This window comes from Propithecus coquereli, unplaced genomic scaffold, assembly GCF_000956105.1.
Source record: "Propithecus coquereli isolate 6110/MARCELLA unplaced genomic scaffold, Pcoq_1.0 Scaffold57, whole genome shotgun sequence".
Taxonomy (NCBI): Eukaryota; Metazoa; Chordata; class Mammalia; order Primates; family Indriidae; genus Propithecus; species Propithecus coquereli.
The window spans coordinates 842,516-858,218 of record NW_012151618.1 but is presented as its reverse complement, the minus strand read 5'-3'; the positions used below and the strand labels follow the sequence as shown (position 1 = coordinate 858,218).

The following is a 15,703-nucleotide window of genomic DNA, read 5'->3' as shown; positions in this document are numbered from 1 at the left end:
TACCTCCTAAATACGAGCAGATTGACTGAAGATTAGAGTCATAGTAGGGAATCTTGGAGCTGGTCATCCTGCTTAACTCTCACTAGTTGTACTGTGGTTTGGTTGATTTTCATCAAGTTTTTAATTAAACAACTATACCATCTAGAAATAGCGATATATTTGTCTCTTCCAATATTTTTACCTTTTTTCTTTTGTAATTCATTTTATATAAATTTGATTGTAAGTTTCAGTACTACTTTTCTCACTTCTACCAAGTTTTTCTGCTTTCAGAAACCAGTGTTCCTTTTTAAAATTTTGTTTTTAAGCTAACATATAGTAGGGTTTTTTTTTACCCTTGTGTACAACTCTATTAGTTGTAATATGTGTATAGATTTGTGTAACCACCACCACAGTCAGGATACAGCAACAGTCCCCGACATTTTGGGCACCAGGGACTGGTTTCATAGAAGACACGGAAGGGTGTTGGGTAGGGGGAGGCAGAGCTCAGGCGTTGATGGGAGCGATGGGGAGCAGCTGTAAATAACAGATGACGCTTTGCTGCTTGCTTGCCCATCTGCACTCACCTGTGCAGCCTGATTTCTAAGTTTTATGGAAGACAATTTTTCCACGGGGGTGGGCGGTGGGTGGGAGGGAGTGGGCTCAGATGGTTATGCACAGCCTGGTTCCCAGTAGGCCAAGGACCAGTACCAGGCTGTGGCCTGGGGGTTCGGGACCGCAGGCATATAGAACAGCTATGTTGTCCTAAAAAACTCCCTTATGCTATCCCCTTTGTAGTTACACCCTTCTTCCACCCCAATCCCTGGCACCTACTGGTGTTTTCTGTCACTATACTTTTATCCTTTTCAGAATGTCATATAAATGAAGTCATACAGTAAGTACGTAGCCTTTTCAGATTGGCTTCTTTCACTTAGCATAATGCATTTTAGATTCATCCAAATGGTTTACATTTATCAGTAGTTAATTCATGTTTATTGTTAAGTAGTATTCCATTGTATGGATGTACCACAGTTTATCTCCAATGTTGCTTTTAAAACATAAAATTCAAAGTTATAATGCGACTGTGATTATGCAGAACTTCTACTCTTACAGAATCTGCAAGAGGCAGTGATAGTGAAGATGAAGTTTTACGAATGAAACGCAAGAACACAATTGCATCTGATTCGGAAGTGGATAGTGACACTGAGGTGCCAAAAGGTACCCCTATTATTTTTTTATGTATGTGTGTATTTCTGTATCTGTTTCTGTATTTAATTATAGTGTACTCCCAACCCTGAGTATTTACCCCAGATTGCAAGACCAACAGAAAATAGTAGAGATACACTTAGTGTACCCAGAGAAGTTGTACAGATATTAGGGGCTCATGCTTAATCAGTTGCAGAACAACCTAATTCTTTGTTTATAGTTGGAGTGAATCCATTGTTAGGGGGCTGAACTTGTGGTTGGGATGGAGGTGACTATGACCATTCTTCAGTTTGAATCATGGCAGTCCCATTGCACCTCATTTTTAAGTTCTTCACAGTTTAATATCTGATGAAGAAACTGATCCTTCGAGCTATGGGTTAGATGAAGAGTTTATAAAAACGCAGAGTCCAGGTGTGGTGGCTCACGCCTATAATCCCAGCACTTTGAGAGGCGTAGGTGGGAGGACTGCTTGAGGCCAGGAGTTTGAGACCAGCCTGAGCAACACAGCAAGACCTTATCTCTACAAAAAAATAGCAAAATTAGCCAGGTGTGGTGGCAAATGCCAGTAGTCCGAGCTACTCGGGAGGCTGAGGCAGGAGGATTGCTTGAGCCCAGGAGGTTGAGGTTGCAGTGAGCTATGGTGACACCACTGTACTCAAGCCTGGGTAACAGGGAGACTCTGATTCAAAAACAAAAACAAAAAACAAAACTAAAACCAAAAAACCCAGTGTTTATTTGTTATAAGGATTAAAGGAGATCTACCTATTCACCTCTTTGTATGACTATGTTTGCAGATAGCAAACCACTGTGCAATGAAGATGTTAGCGTAAGTTACAGCAAACATTATTTATTTAAGAGATGAGATCTTGCTATATTGCCCAAGCTGGTCTTGAACTCTTGGGCTCAAGCAATCCTCTTGCCTCGGCCTCCTGAGTAGCTAGGACTACAGGTGTGTACCACCATACCAGACTAATTTTTAAAAAATTTTTTTAGAGATGGTGTCTTGCTGTGTTGCCTAGGAGCTCCTGGGCTCAAGCGATCCTCCCACCTCAGCCTCCTGTGTGGCTGGGATTACAGGTGTGAGCCACTGCGCCCAGCTAATAATTTTGATAGATACTTTGATTATGTACAGCTATTACTGTGCTGAATGGTAATTAGGTATTAATGTTAAATTAGCTTATGTAAATTATCGTAAGTAACATAACTAAAGCAAACGTTTAGAGGGCCAACTAGAGAAAAAAGGAGAGAGCTTGGACAGAGCAGCATGCTCTGGGATTAACTTAAAGATCCGTAACTGGTAGCTATGTGCATAAACTTTGGAATTAGATGATCCACGTTAGAATCGTTCTATCTTTCCTTTCCAACTATATGATTTTGGTCAAATTGATTACTAAGCTTCAGCTGTTGGATTTGTAAATGGGAGATGATGCTAATGATCATACAGGTTATGAGAATTAGGTAAGATATGATCATTTTTTCCAATTTGTTCGCAGATATTTATTGAGAATCTGCTGTGTACTAGTACTGTTCTGGGCACTGGGAATGTAGCAATGATCAAAACAGATGAAAACCCCTCCCTTGTAGAACTCACATTCTGTGGATAGGGCAGGGAGACTAATAACACAACAAGTAAATTAAATATATAGTATATTGGATGTTGATAAGAACTAAGAAGAAAATAGGAAGGTACATGAGAGTTGTGGGTAGGTAGGGTTGTAGTTTTGGTGATTTTTATCATATAGATGAATGAAGATCATATAGATTTTAATTGTTAGAGTAACTTTTTTGAAGTGTTGATTAATTTCACACTTCTGTGGATGAGTATTTAGAAGATAGGTTTATCACAAAAGAGATATTTCTTGTATTGATATATTCAATACCCTGGCCTTCCTTTCCTCTTCTTTTTCAGTGACCTTGTCCTCTACCCTGTCTCAGTAAGTCATTCTCATAGTTTTATCCTAGACCGTGTCATTACCAATAATTGTAACTCTTCTATAATCTCAATTTTTATCTGTCTTCTTTCTGACCAACCTTCTATCTTCTGTTTACCCACTTTAGCACTCCACCTTGGTTTATTGTTTTACATAGATTGTTGTTGTTGGTTTTGCCTATACCTAGGTGATGTTCTGCCTATGAGCATAGGGCCTGGGTAGACATGGATCTGTAATTTTAAAACTTGGGGGACTTATGTAGAGAATAATCCCCAACTTTGAGTAGACTGTAGGAAACATCTGGGCTCCTGGGGAATAAAGGCAAGTGGAAGAACAAAGTTACAGAAGGTGAAGGGAGAAAGAAGTGCCACCTGTTTAGCTTTGTCTGTCACTGAATTTGCCCCCTTCCTGTTCTACACATACTCTAGTCAGGTCTTGGAGAGCCAGGCTCAGAGTTGTGTTTTGGATGGTGTCCTGGTGCTGGTCCAGAAACATTGGGAATATGTCGAAGTAATCAACTTTGAAGAACCTTAGTCACAGATATTAATACTGCACATTTTTCCTCCTGCATTGAAGATAATAGTGGAACCATGGATCTGTTTGGAGGTGCAGATGATATATCTTCAGGGAGTGATGGAGAAGATAAACCACCTACTCCAGGACAGCCTGTGGTAAGTAAAAATTACTAGTGTGAACTGGGCCCCTTATTCAAGGCTAGTAGGTAAGGCGTTTCAGAGGCGAAGGATCTCTTACTCCAGGAAGAAGTCAATAAATGGATTGTTATGTGGAAATACAATAAACAGATAACTTTCTTAGTTATGTAGGGAACCTTGGTTATAAGGGGGAGTAGAAATAACTGCCCAGCCTGTGATTTGAGAACTATTGAAGTGTTTTTCTCGTTCTTGCCAAGAATTGTGTGCTGTATTGATATCTTCTCTGATTTATTAAAACAGAGTGACTTCATATTCAAATATTGATTAATTTCGTACTTCTGTTGATGAATATTTGGAAGATAGATTTATCATAAAAGAGATATTTTCTTGTACTGATGAATGCAAACTGATCTTGTTTCCTGTGAAGTTTTTCTGGGATGGGTGGGTTGGCATGGGGATTAAGGGCTGCTTTAGTCCTCAAGGAATGTCTAAATATTCTTCTTGCTCATCTGAATAATTAAAGTGTAAAGGTTGAACTAGGCCATTTCTAAGATCCCATCAAGCTCTAAAATTCTGATTCTTTTCCTAGGATGAAAATGGATTGCCTCAGGATCAGCAGGAGGAAGAGCCAATTCCTGAGACCAGGATAGAAGTGGAAATACCTAAAGTAAACACTGATTTAGGAAATGATTTATATTTTGTTAAACTGCCCAACTTTCTCAGTGTAGAGCCCAGGTAAGGGAATCAATTAAAATTTTTTCTGGATGTTGAATTAGAAATATATGGAATGTTAATGTTTTTCTTACTTTACATTGAGTTGATTAATCACCAAAATGGAAAATGGGTTATATATCTCTCTAAAAAACTTAATCAAGCATATCTCAAGATAGAAAAAGTATGTATTGATAAAGGAGACTTAATGCTTGTGATTGTTTTTAGTAGTTTGGTACTTTCTTAGGAATTAGTAGACATCACAAGTCTTCAAGATATTTTTTAATTAGTACAGCCCTGAAAACACTGAAATTGAGAGTAATGAAATTTGCCAGAGAAATGCAAATGTCCACTGTAGCTGCCATTGTTAATCTATTAATAGAAAAGCTAATGGTTTTGGACAATTAAACAGTGTTGGTGAGTATTATTTACTAAGTTTACTCAAGATCTTGTGCAATTTAAATTTTTTTTTCCCCGAGCAAAATGATATGGAAAGCTAGAGCGTATGTAGCTTCTTTGGAAGAGTTATACAACAAGAATAAAGAATATTTTGAATATTTACCTTTGCTTGTACTTTATTTCAAGCAATAGGTATTAATGCCAAATTTTAAGGAGGTACAATAGTTTGAATACTTCCTTGAACTTAAGCATGAAGATATTTGACCATTAGGATTTAAAAAATTATAGTATGATTCTTCGATACAGTGTTATGTATTAATAAAGACATTATTACATAGCAGTAATATTCTTTATAAAATATTAATAGTTTATTTTGAAAATAATTTATAGACCTTTTGATCCTCAATATTATGAAGATGAATTTGAAGATGAGGAAATGCTGGATGAAGAAGGTAGAACCAGGTTAAAATTGAAGGTACATTTGAAAATGTATTTTTGTTCCCTGTTATATCAATAAATAATTGTCTGTGTCTTGAGAATATTAAACAAATTTTTTTTTGTATTTTTTTAATTGATACATTGTAGTGTACATATTGCCTTTACAGAATTTTTTTTTTTTTAAGAGACAGGGTCTTACTCTGTTGCCCAGGTTAAAGTGCAGTGGCATGATCATAGCTCACTGCAACTTCAGACTCCTGGGCTCAAGTGAACCTCCTGCCTCAGCCTCCTGAGTAGCTGGGACTACAGGTACATGCTACCACGCCTGGCTAATTTTTAAAATTTTCTGTAGAGTTGGGGTCTTGCTGCATTGCCCAGGCTGGACTTGAACTCCTGTACTCTAGTGATCCTCCTGCCTTGACCTCCCAAAGTGCTGGGATCATAGGCATGAGCCATTGTGCTTGGCCTCAGAATATTTTTAAGGAAGAAAATACATAGTTTTTCTCTATAAAGGTGTCATTTTTCTCATGGTTATACTTCTCTAATGCTTTTTAAAAATTGATAGCTACTTCCTTCAGAATAGGTAGTACTATGGTTAGGTCTTTAGAACTACCATCGTATATACTGTGGGTAAGTTTTTAGCAATTTCTTGAAGAGGAAATTCTTTAGGCCCTTTAATCTATAGATAAACAAGTGATGTACAAAAGGAGACTTTATTATTATGCCAGTACCTAACACCTCATTATATGACTCTCTTCTTTGTGTTCTTTCAATTGCTCTTGTTGACTGTTAGGAGAGAATTTTATTAGGAGAGAATCCCATTAGTGCTGCTCTTTGATATCTTATATTGTTTGGTTACTTCTATCCAGGGAAGGTCTCTGAACTTCTTTTAAGTAAAAAGAATGTAGGTTAAGTAGATATTTTAAAGCGAAGTTGTACCAAGAACAAGAAGTAGTTAAACCCATGATACTAAAACTGGAGTTATGTATTTTAAATTCCTAAATCCAAAGGATTTCCTGTAAATTCTTTATTTTCCAGTGGATATTGTACATCGTATTAGAATTTGAGACAGGGGTCTCACTCTGTCACCCTGGCTAGGGTGCAATGGCGCAATTATAGCTCTCATTGCAGCCTCAATCTCCGGGGCACAGGTGATCATCCTGCCTTAGCCTCTGCAGGAGCTGGGACTACGGGTATGCACCACCATGCCTGGCTAATTTTCTTTTTAGAAATGGGGTGTCGCTGTGTTGCCCAGGCTTGTCTTAAACTCCTGTCCTCCAGTCATCTTCCTGCCTTGGCCTCCCAAATAGCGGGGATTAGAGACATGAGCCACTGTGCCTGGCATCTGCTGTCTTTTTTTTTTTTTTTTTGAGACAGAGTCTCACTATGTTGCCCAGGCTAGAGTGCCGTGGCGTCAGCCTAGCTCACTGAAACCTCCAACTCCTGGCCTCAAGCCATCCTCTTGCTTCAGCCTCCCAAGTAGCTGGGATTACGGGCATGTACCACCACGCCCAGCTAATTTTTCTATTTTTAATAGAGATGGGGTCTCACTCTTGCTCAGGCTGGTCTTGAACTCTTAAGCTCAAGCAATCCTTCTGCCTTGGCTTCCCAGAGTGCTAGGATTACAGATGTGAGCCACCTTGCCCAGCCTAGTTAATTCTTTAATTAACAAGAAACCAGGTACAGCTTATGTACCTTTATGAGGTCTTCTGTCTTTAGAAATAATGTGTCCTTCATCCCAGTAGGGTAACACCTAGCAGCGTGTCCTATTGTAGCATTATTATTATTTGAATCACCTTATATAATAGAAAGCATTTTTCAAAATGGCTTCTTAGTGAATAATGGCCCATACGAGTTCGTGTCTTTATACGTGGCCAGCCTATTTTGTATGAGAGGGAAGGCAGGCATATTGACAGATTGTTGTGTTTTAATTCTTTATTAAGGTAAATTTCAAACATACACAAATACATTAAAAACAGTGCAAAGAACTCCCATGTGCCCATGACTCACTTCAACCGTTGTTGAGTTGAACAGTCTTGTTTCATCTATATTCCCCACTCCACATTCCCCAGACTATTAATATTTTGAAACAAATCTCAGATATGACATCATATTGAATTCATGAGTATTACTGAATTATTCAATCAGCTGACTTTATGGTTGTTTATTTAATGAGGAATAAATAAGGAAAGGGGAAGAACTGGAAAAGAACCATCGGGACCCAGTTGCAAAGACAGTCACAGCTAACAGTGGAGATCCAGAAAATCTAAGTGGGAGAGGGAACAGCTGTTTTTAGGGTTGATGGTGGGGGACAGGGATAGGGAAGTATGGTCTTAGCCTTTTCAGTTTTCAAAATGTTGGCTTCTCTTTGTTACCGGCTTCATTCTCATTCTTTTTATCCTTGTGAGTGTGTCCTTTTTAAATTCTTTATTGTCATTTTATCGGGTTTCCAGGATGCAGCAGTAATAAGCTGCATGTGTTTAGTGTGCCATTTTTTCCTGGAAGTCCCACTGACTTTAATTTTAATAACAATGGTTTTCATTTTTCAAATCTGTCTGGTGTTTCCCCACCATGCAGGTAAGATAAAGTTAGGCTCTAAACCTATACAAACCTGGAGTTTTAATTTTCACAGGACACGTCTTTATCTTTACTCACATATGAGGAGCTTCCCTAGCTCCCTGGGCCAGTTGGTGGGGTTTTTTGGTCCCACTTTTATAGGGTTTTTAGTTCTGTGAAAGAACCTGATTTATATAGGGGTATCAATTCTAAATTGCCACTTCAGATGGGCTCAAGCTTTATCTCCTGGCCCCTGTAGGTATTACTGTGTCTTACCACATCTTGGTGCTACTGCAGATTTAGCATCTGCTCAAATACTCTGGCTCTAAGCTTTCTTTGTGCTTCTGAATCTAGGAGTTCAGAAATCCACTTCAGTGTATTTTTTCCTGTTTTAAATTATCCAGCATCTCTAGATGATTGAAGTAAAAGGGTTTCAGTGTTGTCTATTTTTCTGTCACTATCTGTGTATGTTTATTCTATGATTATGTGTTTCCTGAGGAGAAAACAAGCATAGAGTCAGTTAAATTATAATTTTGTAATTTGTGTTTTAAAATAGGTAGAAAATACTATACGATGGAGGATACGTCGGGATGAAGAAGGAAATGAAATTAAAGAAAGCAATGCTCGGATAGTCAAGTGGTCAGATGGAAGGTGAGCACAAAATGCCTGAAGAGTATTGAAATACCCAGAATGAGCTACAAAGGGTCAAGTTTTGGAAGAGGACCTTATTTTGGGATTACCTTTTATTAAAGAATTTCCATTACTTTATTTTTAATTTTTATTTTATTTTAGTTTTAGAAACAGCGTCTTGCTGTGTCACCCAGGCTGGGGTGCAGGATGCGGTCATAGCTCACTGCAGCCTCACAGTGAGGCTCACGCGATCATCCCATCTTAGCCTCCCAAGTAGCTGGGACTATAGGCGTGCACCACTATGCCTGGATAGAATTTCCATTACTTTAATCCCTGAGACTGCATAGAAAATCTGAGAGAAATAAATAGGTGGAGGTCATACTCGCTGGTGGGAAATGTTAAAAGTAGGCCAAAAATGTGATCATCTTTGGCTACAGCACATTAGATTGGAAAAGTTAGGAATCTCCCTTCCCCATTACACACTGCTTACAAGTTGACATTTTAGAAAAATTGTCTTTCACTGGGAACATCACAGCATGTGTTACTTCTATGTAGTCAGTTTTCTCACTGTGACTTTATTGTTTTCTTTCTTTCTGGATTCTATGTAAAGAAAGAAAGCAGTTGAACCCCATTTTAATGAAATAAAATGGTAGAGTAAAAGCTTTATGACTATAACATGAAGTGTTTCTTGTTTCCAGCATGTCCTTGCATTTAGGCAATGAAGTGTTTGATGTGTACAAAGCCCCGCTGCAGGGCGACCACAATCATCTTTTTATAAGACAAGGTACTGGTCTACAGGGACAGGCCGTCTTTAAAACAAAACTCACCTTCAGGTAACTATTCTTATCAGGGTACTATTTGTTATGATAAAGCAGCAAAACATAGATGTTTCTATAATGCCTGACCCCTTATTGATGTAACCCCATAGTATAATTCACCAAGGACCAAGATCTGGTTCTCAGTTCTGAAAGTTCAAAGGCTATTTTATCAAGTACACTAAAAGTTGCTGTTCCTTGGGGAACCGGATCACACTAACCAGACTTATGAGAAACTATTATGTAAATCAGAATGTCAATTTATTAATTCTAGTGATGATTATAACTGTAAGAATCCTAAAATACTTGTGCCTGCTAGTCAGTGTGTCCTTTCTTTTTAGTAAAATTGATCTGGGAGACTAATTGATAATAGAGGTGGTTGTGCATGCAGTCAGAGGAAAGGCAGTGAGTTGGTGGATGTGAAGACAAGGGGTCATTGCCCTAGGGTGCTGTATCCAATACCACTGCAGGGATGTGTCCCCCGAGCAGACTGGAATACTCAGGTCACCTGGCAAGTACATTTCCCTTCTCTAGACTGTGTAGGTACTACACTATGTTCATGTCTTTCTTTTTTTGATTCTAAGCAGATCATCTTCCTTGAGTAATGCTTACCTTTAGAGGGGGCACAATGATGTTGGGATGATTTAGCTTTTTAAGAATTGTAAAGGTACAGGCTTTGGAATCAGCTAGACCTGTATTTGAATTCCATTTCCACTCGTTTGACCTTGTGCAGTTCTCAACCTCTCTTTGCCTCTGTTTCCTAATCTATAAAATGTAATAATTATCTCGTAGAGTAGTTGTGATAGCTAAGTCAAATAACATGTAAAACACAAGCATAGTGCTGGCACACAGAATTCATTTAATTCTGCTTGAGCCTATTCATTTATTGCTCTAGAAGATGATGATCATGCTATACAAGCCTTTTTTACTCCAGCCTTCTGTTTTTCACTTTATTCGTGAGATAAGGATGTCTCAATGAGCCACAGAATAAAGAAAGCTCACAATCCCCCACCTAGTGTATTCAGTTGCATGTCCCTGCCTATTTTTTCTAATGGATAAGAAATGATCACTGGCCTCTCATTTTTATGATGTGGATATGACTGGCTCACAAATGTGTTTGGTAAACATTGAGACATTTTTTGTTTATTTCCTGGCAGACCTCACTCTACAGACAGTGCCACACATAGAAAGATGACTCTGTCACTTGCAGATAGATGTTCAAAGACGCAGAAGATTAGAATCTTACCAATGGCTGGTCGTGATCCTGAATGCCAACGCACAGAAATGATTAAGGTATGTTTGCTTAGCTCTATCCTGGGAGTCTTTGGTATATTGAGAACAGCATTTCTCAAAACGTTTGTTCATATCTCTTATTGGCCCACCTGCTCCCCTTGCAGCTAATGAGAATAGGGAGCTGGATTCATTTCCTAAGCATTTGCCAAGCAATGGATGACATGTTGATGGTCGTCAAACAGATACAGGGCTCAGGTTCTCTCCCACCAGGTCCTGAGCGTTCAGCAACAAACTGGTGATTGAAAGAACAACTTTCACATATTTCAAAGATCATTAAATCATCTGTGTCTGGTTTAGAATCCATGTCAAAAGTCAGCAGAAATGCTAGAGAGTGTCTGAAAGGTCAATTTATAACATTCTACCACGTAGATTTTCAGATTTGATACAACTGTCAATTAGGCATAAATTTAATTCTGGGACATTGTACTTAAATGATGGAGTGTGTGCTTGTATTGGCCATTGGCCTCTGGTGCAGCACTTGATTTGAGAAGCCCAATGCGATAGTACAGGCATCGCATTTCTCCTTTCCATGAATCCCCACTCAATCTTGGCCATTGCCCAGCCTGCCCATGTGGTTACATTCCTTAGTGCATCAGCGCATGGTGAGGCTAAGACAGTCCAGTTGCCTGAGGGCCTTTTTACTAATCTCATTGTCAGGCTCTGCTGAAGGTTTGGCCCTGAGCCTCTGCTTTTTTCTGCATGCTGTATTTTGTTCATGGAGGCAGGTTATCTAAACCAGGTCCAATAGTAGTACCTAACCCAGCGGTGTGTAGGGGCATTGGCTTTGGAGCCTGGCTTCTTGCTCCATTTCCCTACCTTTTCTGTGCATGCCAGGGGAGCTGGAGGAACCTGCGGAGTCCAGTCTCTGCGCTGTTGGAAGGGCCCTCTGGACCACTGTGAGAGGACCTCCACATCCCCAGCTTCCATGGAAATGCAAACAAAGAGTCAGCTAGTTTGTGCTTAGTCCCTGTACCGCTGACAATGACTTTCACTCTAACCTCAGTATGGCCACACGCTATTTAATGAAACAATATTTTGTGTGAATTTCTGGCAACACAATTGGAGTTGTATATGATAATATAGATCAATTGAATGAAGACTACCTTCAAAGAAATGCCTGTATTTACCTGACCACCCCTCCCCCACCCCCACCAAATCCTGTGTGAATATCAAGGTGCAGAATGGCAGCAGGCAGCTGCAAGGAAATGAAGGCTCTCCCTTTTGCCTCTAGGACCCTTCCTATGCTGTCATCAGGAGCTGTGGGGAGCTCTCTGGGTCGAGAGGCTGAGACCAGAATATCTGAGAGCCATGGGAGTTTGTTGGAATCTGGGCAGCTCAGGTGTCTGGCTCAGGGATGAACAGAAACAGCCTCTGCTGCGCCAGGGAGTCAATTCAGGTGTCCACCGGGCATGGAGGGGCTTCTGAGGCCAGTTGCTTCGCTCTGGGCTCTGAATGGCAGCACAGAGGATGGTGTAGCTGCCGAGGACACGCCTGTGCCAGTTCTGATCGGGCTAGTGTGAGGGACCCCTTCTGCCTTTCGCCTTCGTGTGTGTGGTAACAGGTGTAAGCGGACACAAGGGATAGCTGCTGTGTTGTCCTGCACTGGGTATTACATGTTCTTTATCGTGAAAGTGGGTTCAAGTGGGCATGAAAGTAGTTCTTTTTTTAAGTTGAATAATTTATTCCTTTCTTTACAGAAAGAAGAAGAACGTTTGAGGGCTTCCATACGTAGGGAATCTCAGCAGCGCCGAATGAGAGAGAAACAGCACCAGCGGGGGCTAAGTGCCAGCTACCTAGAACCTGACCGATATGATGAGGAGGAGGAGGGCGAGGAGTCCATCAGCTTGGCTGCCATTAAAAACCGATACAAAGGGGGCATTCGAGGTGAGTCTGGTGCAGAAATTACATCATTTCAGGGTTCTGGACTTTATCTTTGCCTCGGACATAATCTGAATGACAAGTCACGGGACGTTTTATTTTTAAAGAACCAGTGTTAATGAGTGATCCATTTCAAGGCCTAGTTCTTTCAGGTGAGCTCAAAAGGCAGTAACTGCTGTTGTTCCCACTTTCAGTGTCATCCCTTGAGCTTCTGCTTTCTGATTTGAAAGTTTGCCACATATATTGGAACTTTTCTTAATTTTTATTACTAATTAGGAATTAAGAAATTAAATTATTCACAGAATACATAATATTTTCTTTCATTCTTCCTCCTCTATTTTTCTCTAAGTTCTCCTTGGCATCTTCCCTCCTTTCACAAGTATCAGTGATTTATAATGGTTAACATCTTTTCTGTACATACTGAATCCCAGGCAAACACCCAACACAGGATGTGCATCCTATTTGATCCTCATAACAACATTATGACCTAGTTGCTATTATTTCCTTATCCTTATTGAGGAAATGGAGACTTTGAGAGGTTGAGTAACTTGCCCAAAGACATGTAGTTGTAAGTGACTATTTCTTTTTTTTTGAGACAGAGTCTCTGCTGCCCGGGTTAGAGTGCCGTGGCATCAGCCTAGCTCACAGCAACCTCAAACTCCTGGGCTCAAGCGATCCTCCTGCCTCAGCCTCCGGAGTAGCCGGGACTACAGGCATGCGCCACCGTGCCCGGATAATTTTTTCTGTATATTTTTAGCTGTCCAGATAATTTCTTTCTATTTTTAGTAGAGACGGGGTCTCGTTCATATTCACGCTGGTCTCGAACTCCTGACCTCGAGCGATCCTCCTGCCTCAGCCTCCCAAAGTGCTAGGATTACAGGCGTGAGCCACCGCGCCCGGCCATAAGTGACCATTTCTTGAACCAAGGTCATCTGACATCAAGTTGTGTATCTCAGCCGCGACGCTGCATCTACCTGGTTCTCACCCAGAGCTTCTGCCACAGCCAGGAGCAAGAGGATGTGCTGAAAAGCAAACTAGAAGATGGGCTGGCCTCCTGACCTGCCTGCTCTAAGCTCAGCCCTGCCACTTTTTAGTTGTATGACTTTTAAAGTTATAAAACCTCCCTTAACTTCTGTTACTTCATGGGGAAAAAACCAACCTATTAATAATAGTATGTACAACATAAAGTTGTTTTCAAGATTGATATAATCTAGAGCCTGGCATGTAACAAGTACTAAATAAATGCTACTTCTAAACTGTTGTTATACCTCCTGTAAGCTTTGGGCAAGAGACTTGCCATCTCAAAATATCACATGCCTTGTCTGTAAAATGAGGCTCTAATACTCCCTTGTTTTGCTTGGATAGAGCTTTAGGATTCACGGTACAAGGTACGGTATACCCAGGTTGACCATGTGTCCTGGTTTTGTTCCTGTGAGTAACAAAACTCAACCTGACCATCCAATGAAACTCTCTCCTTTGCTTAGAGTGACTGCATTTGGTCTGGCGACCTATTATACCTATTATTATACCTATTACCTACCTATTACTTATTTTAAAACTGTAGCACAGGGACCTTTTCTTTTTTCTTGATGCTAAGTTCCCACAGAAAAAGATCAATTGTGGAAATAAACCACACAAAAATTAAATAGAAACAAAACAAAACAAAAAGGATGCTTTTAGGGAGAGAGGTATATGATATTCAGTTGACCAGAGATTAAAAATCTAACACATGAATTCAGCAATGCTCATTCTGTCCAGAAGTCTCATAGGCAGGGAGTGGGGTGGAGAGGCCTTTGGGCTCTGAAGGGAAGGGTCTGAAGTCTGCTGCTGTTATGCCATCCAGGGGCTCACCCGGGCGTGGGCAGCAGAGCAGCTTGGTGCTCCTCTTTGAAAGGTCCACCTGGTGACAGGTGGTCTTACAAGACCAGGAAACCACCTTTTTGCCTTTATCTTCAGAGCTTGCTTTGAAGTTAACTTACCTGATGAAAGAATGACTCAGGCTTTAATAGTTGACTTTGGAAGAGTAGGGTATCAATCTCTTTAGTCACTTTGCACACAAACCTTTTTGTTTTTTTTTTTTTTTTTGGAAACTTCAAATGCCAGACTCTTTGATCTTTAAAAGTGGTCAGATTTTTGTATTTCGAGAGAGTAAGTCTGCTTTATCTAAATTTTACATTTATGTTTAAATAAAAAAATTTTAAATTATTTTGTTCCTCTGGGAAAAAATGTACAGAGGGAACTAAAGGTATTTATCAGAAGAAAAATCCAAGAATGAATAGCTAACTGTCTTTGAAAGTCACTCACAATTTAATTCCTTTGATTTCAGAGGAACGAGCCAGAATCTATTCTTCAGACAGTGACGAGGGATCAGAAGAAGATAAGGCTCAAAGATTACTCAAAGCAAAGAAGCTCACCAGTGATGAGGTGAGACCAAACGCATTCCATTGCAGGGCTTTACCCTGGACCCAGGAGCCAACTCCTGGGAATGAAGAGGAGCTCACAGAGCAGGAGTACAGACAGGTGTCTCTACACTTCAGTGGAATTCAGTGAGATAAATGTAGTAATAAGACTAGGAGTAGCCCAGAGGAGGGTCTGATACCTGTGCTTGGGTTGGTCTTAGAAAGCTGCCCGGAGGAGGAGACCTCTGCTGGGTGTTGAACAATGAGCAGGATCTTGTAGGGCCAGCTGTCTCTGGTAGGTCACGCCGGGTAGATGGAAAGGCCTGTGAGAAAAAGTGCAGCCCTGAGATATCAAGGCTTACATAGATCGGCTGAACAAATCATTCATTGTGGGAGATCAGAGAGTGTTTCTGTGATCTACCACACTGAATGATTTTTTCATACTCCGTATTTTTTTTTTAGTTATGGAAATAATTCATTCTTTTGGTGGGAATGCCTATTTTTTATTTAGATGAAATAGTATTTGGAATAGTATTGAATAAATAAATTGAAATAAGTTTCCACTTATTATTGAAATGGTAAATTATTTCAAAGTAATTTTAAAGTATTTTAACTTACATTTTTAACAGTATCCTTTTCTCAAATCATGAGTACAGGTACTGAGAAATACTGAGTTTTAATTATACCTATGAAATACTGTATATTATTGACTCCAGGTAATATGCTTTTGATAAATATTAATTGAGCATCTTCACTGTGCTAAACAACATTCTGGACTCCAGGATACAGATATGAGCACAACAGAAATTCCTGCCCTC

The 15,703-nt window shown here is 39.9% G+C and overlaps 1 protein-coding gene across 1 annotated transcript in view; it reads left to right on the top strand.

Moving 5' to 3' along the window:
- LEO1 (Leo1, Paf1/RNA polymerase II complex component, homolog (S. cerevisiae)) overlaps nt 1-15,703 on the top strand; it is a 53,343-nt gene that overhangs the window by 27,633 nt on the left and 10,007 nt on the right. Inside the window, exons 3-11 of the mRNA XM_012658093.1 lie at nt 1,090-1,194; nt 3,690-3,784; nt 4,356-4,501; nt 5,267-5,351; nt 8,427-8,521; nt 9,199-9,333; nt 10,473-10,608; nt 12,306-12,492; nt 14,813-14,910. Coding sequence (XP_012513547.1) covers nt 1,090-1,194; nt 3,690-3,784; nt 4,356-4,501; nt 5,267-5,351; nt 8,427-8,521; nt 9,199-9,333; nt 10,473-10,608; nt 12,306-12,492; nt 14,813-14,910 — 1,082 coding nt within the window. The remainder of the gene's footprint in view (nt 1-1,089; nt 1,195-3,689; nt 3,785-4,355; nt 4,502-5,266; nt 5,352-8,426; nt 8,522-9,198; nt 9,334-10,472; nt 10,609-12,305; nt 12,493-14,812; nt 14,911-15,703) is intronic.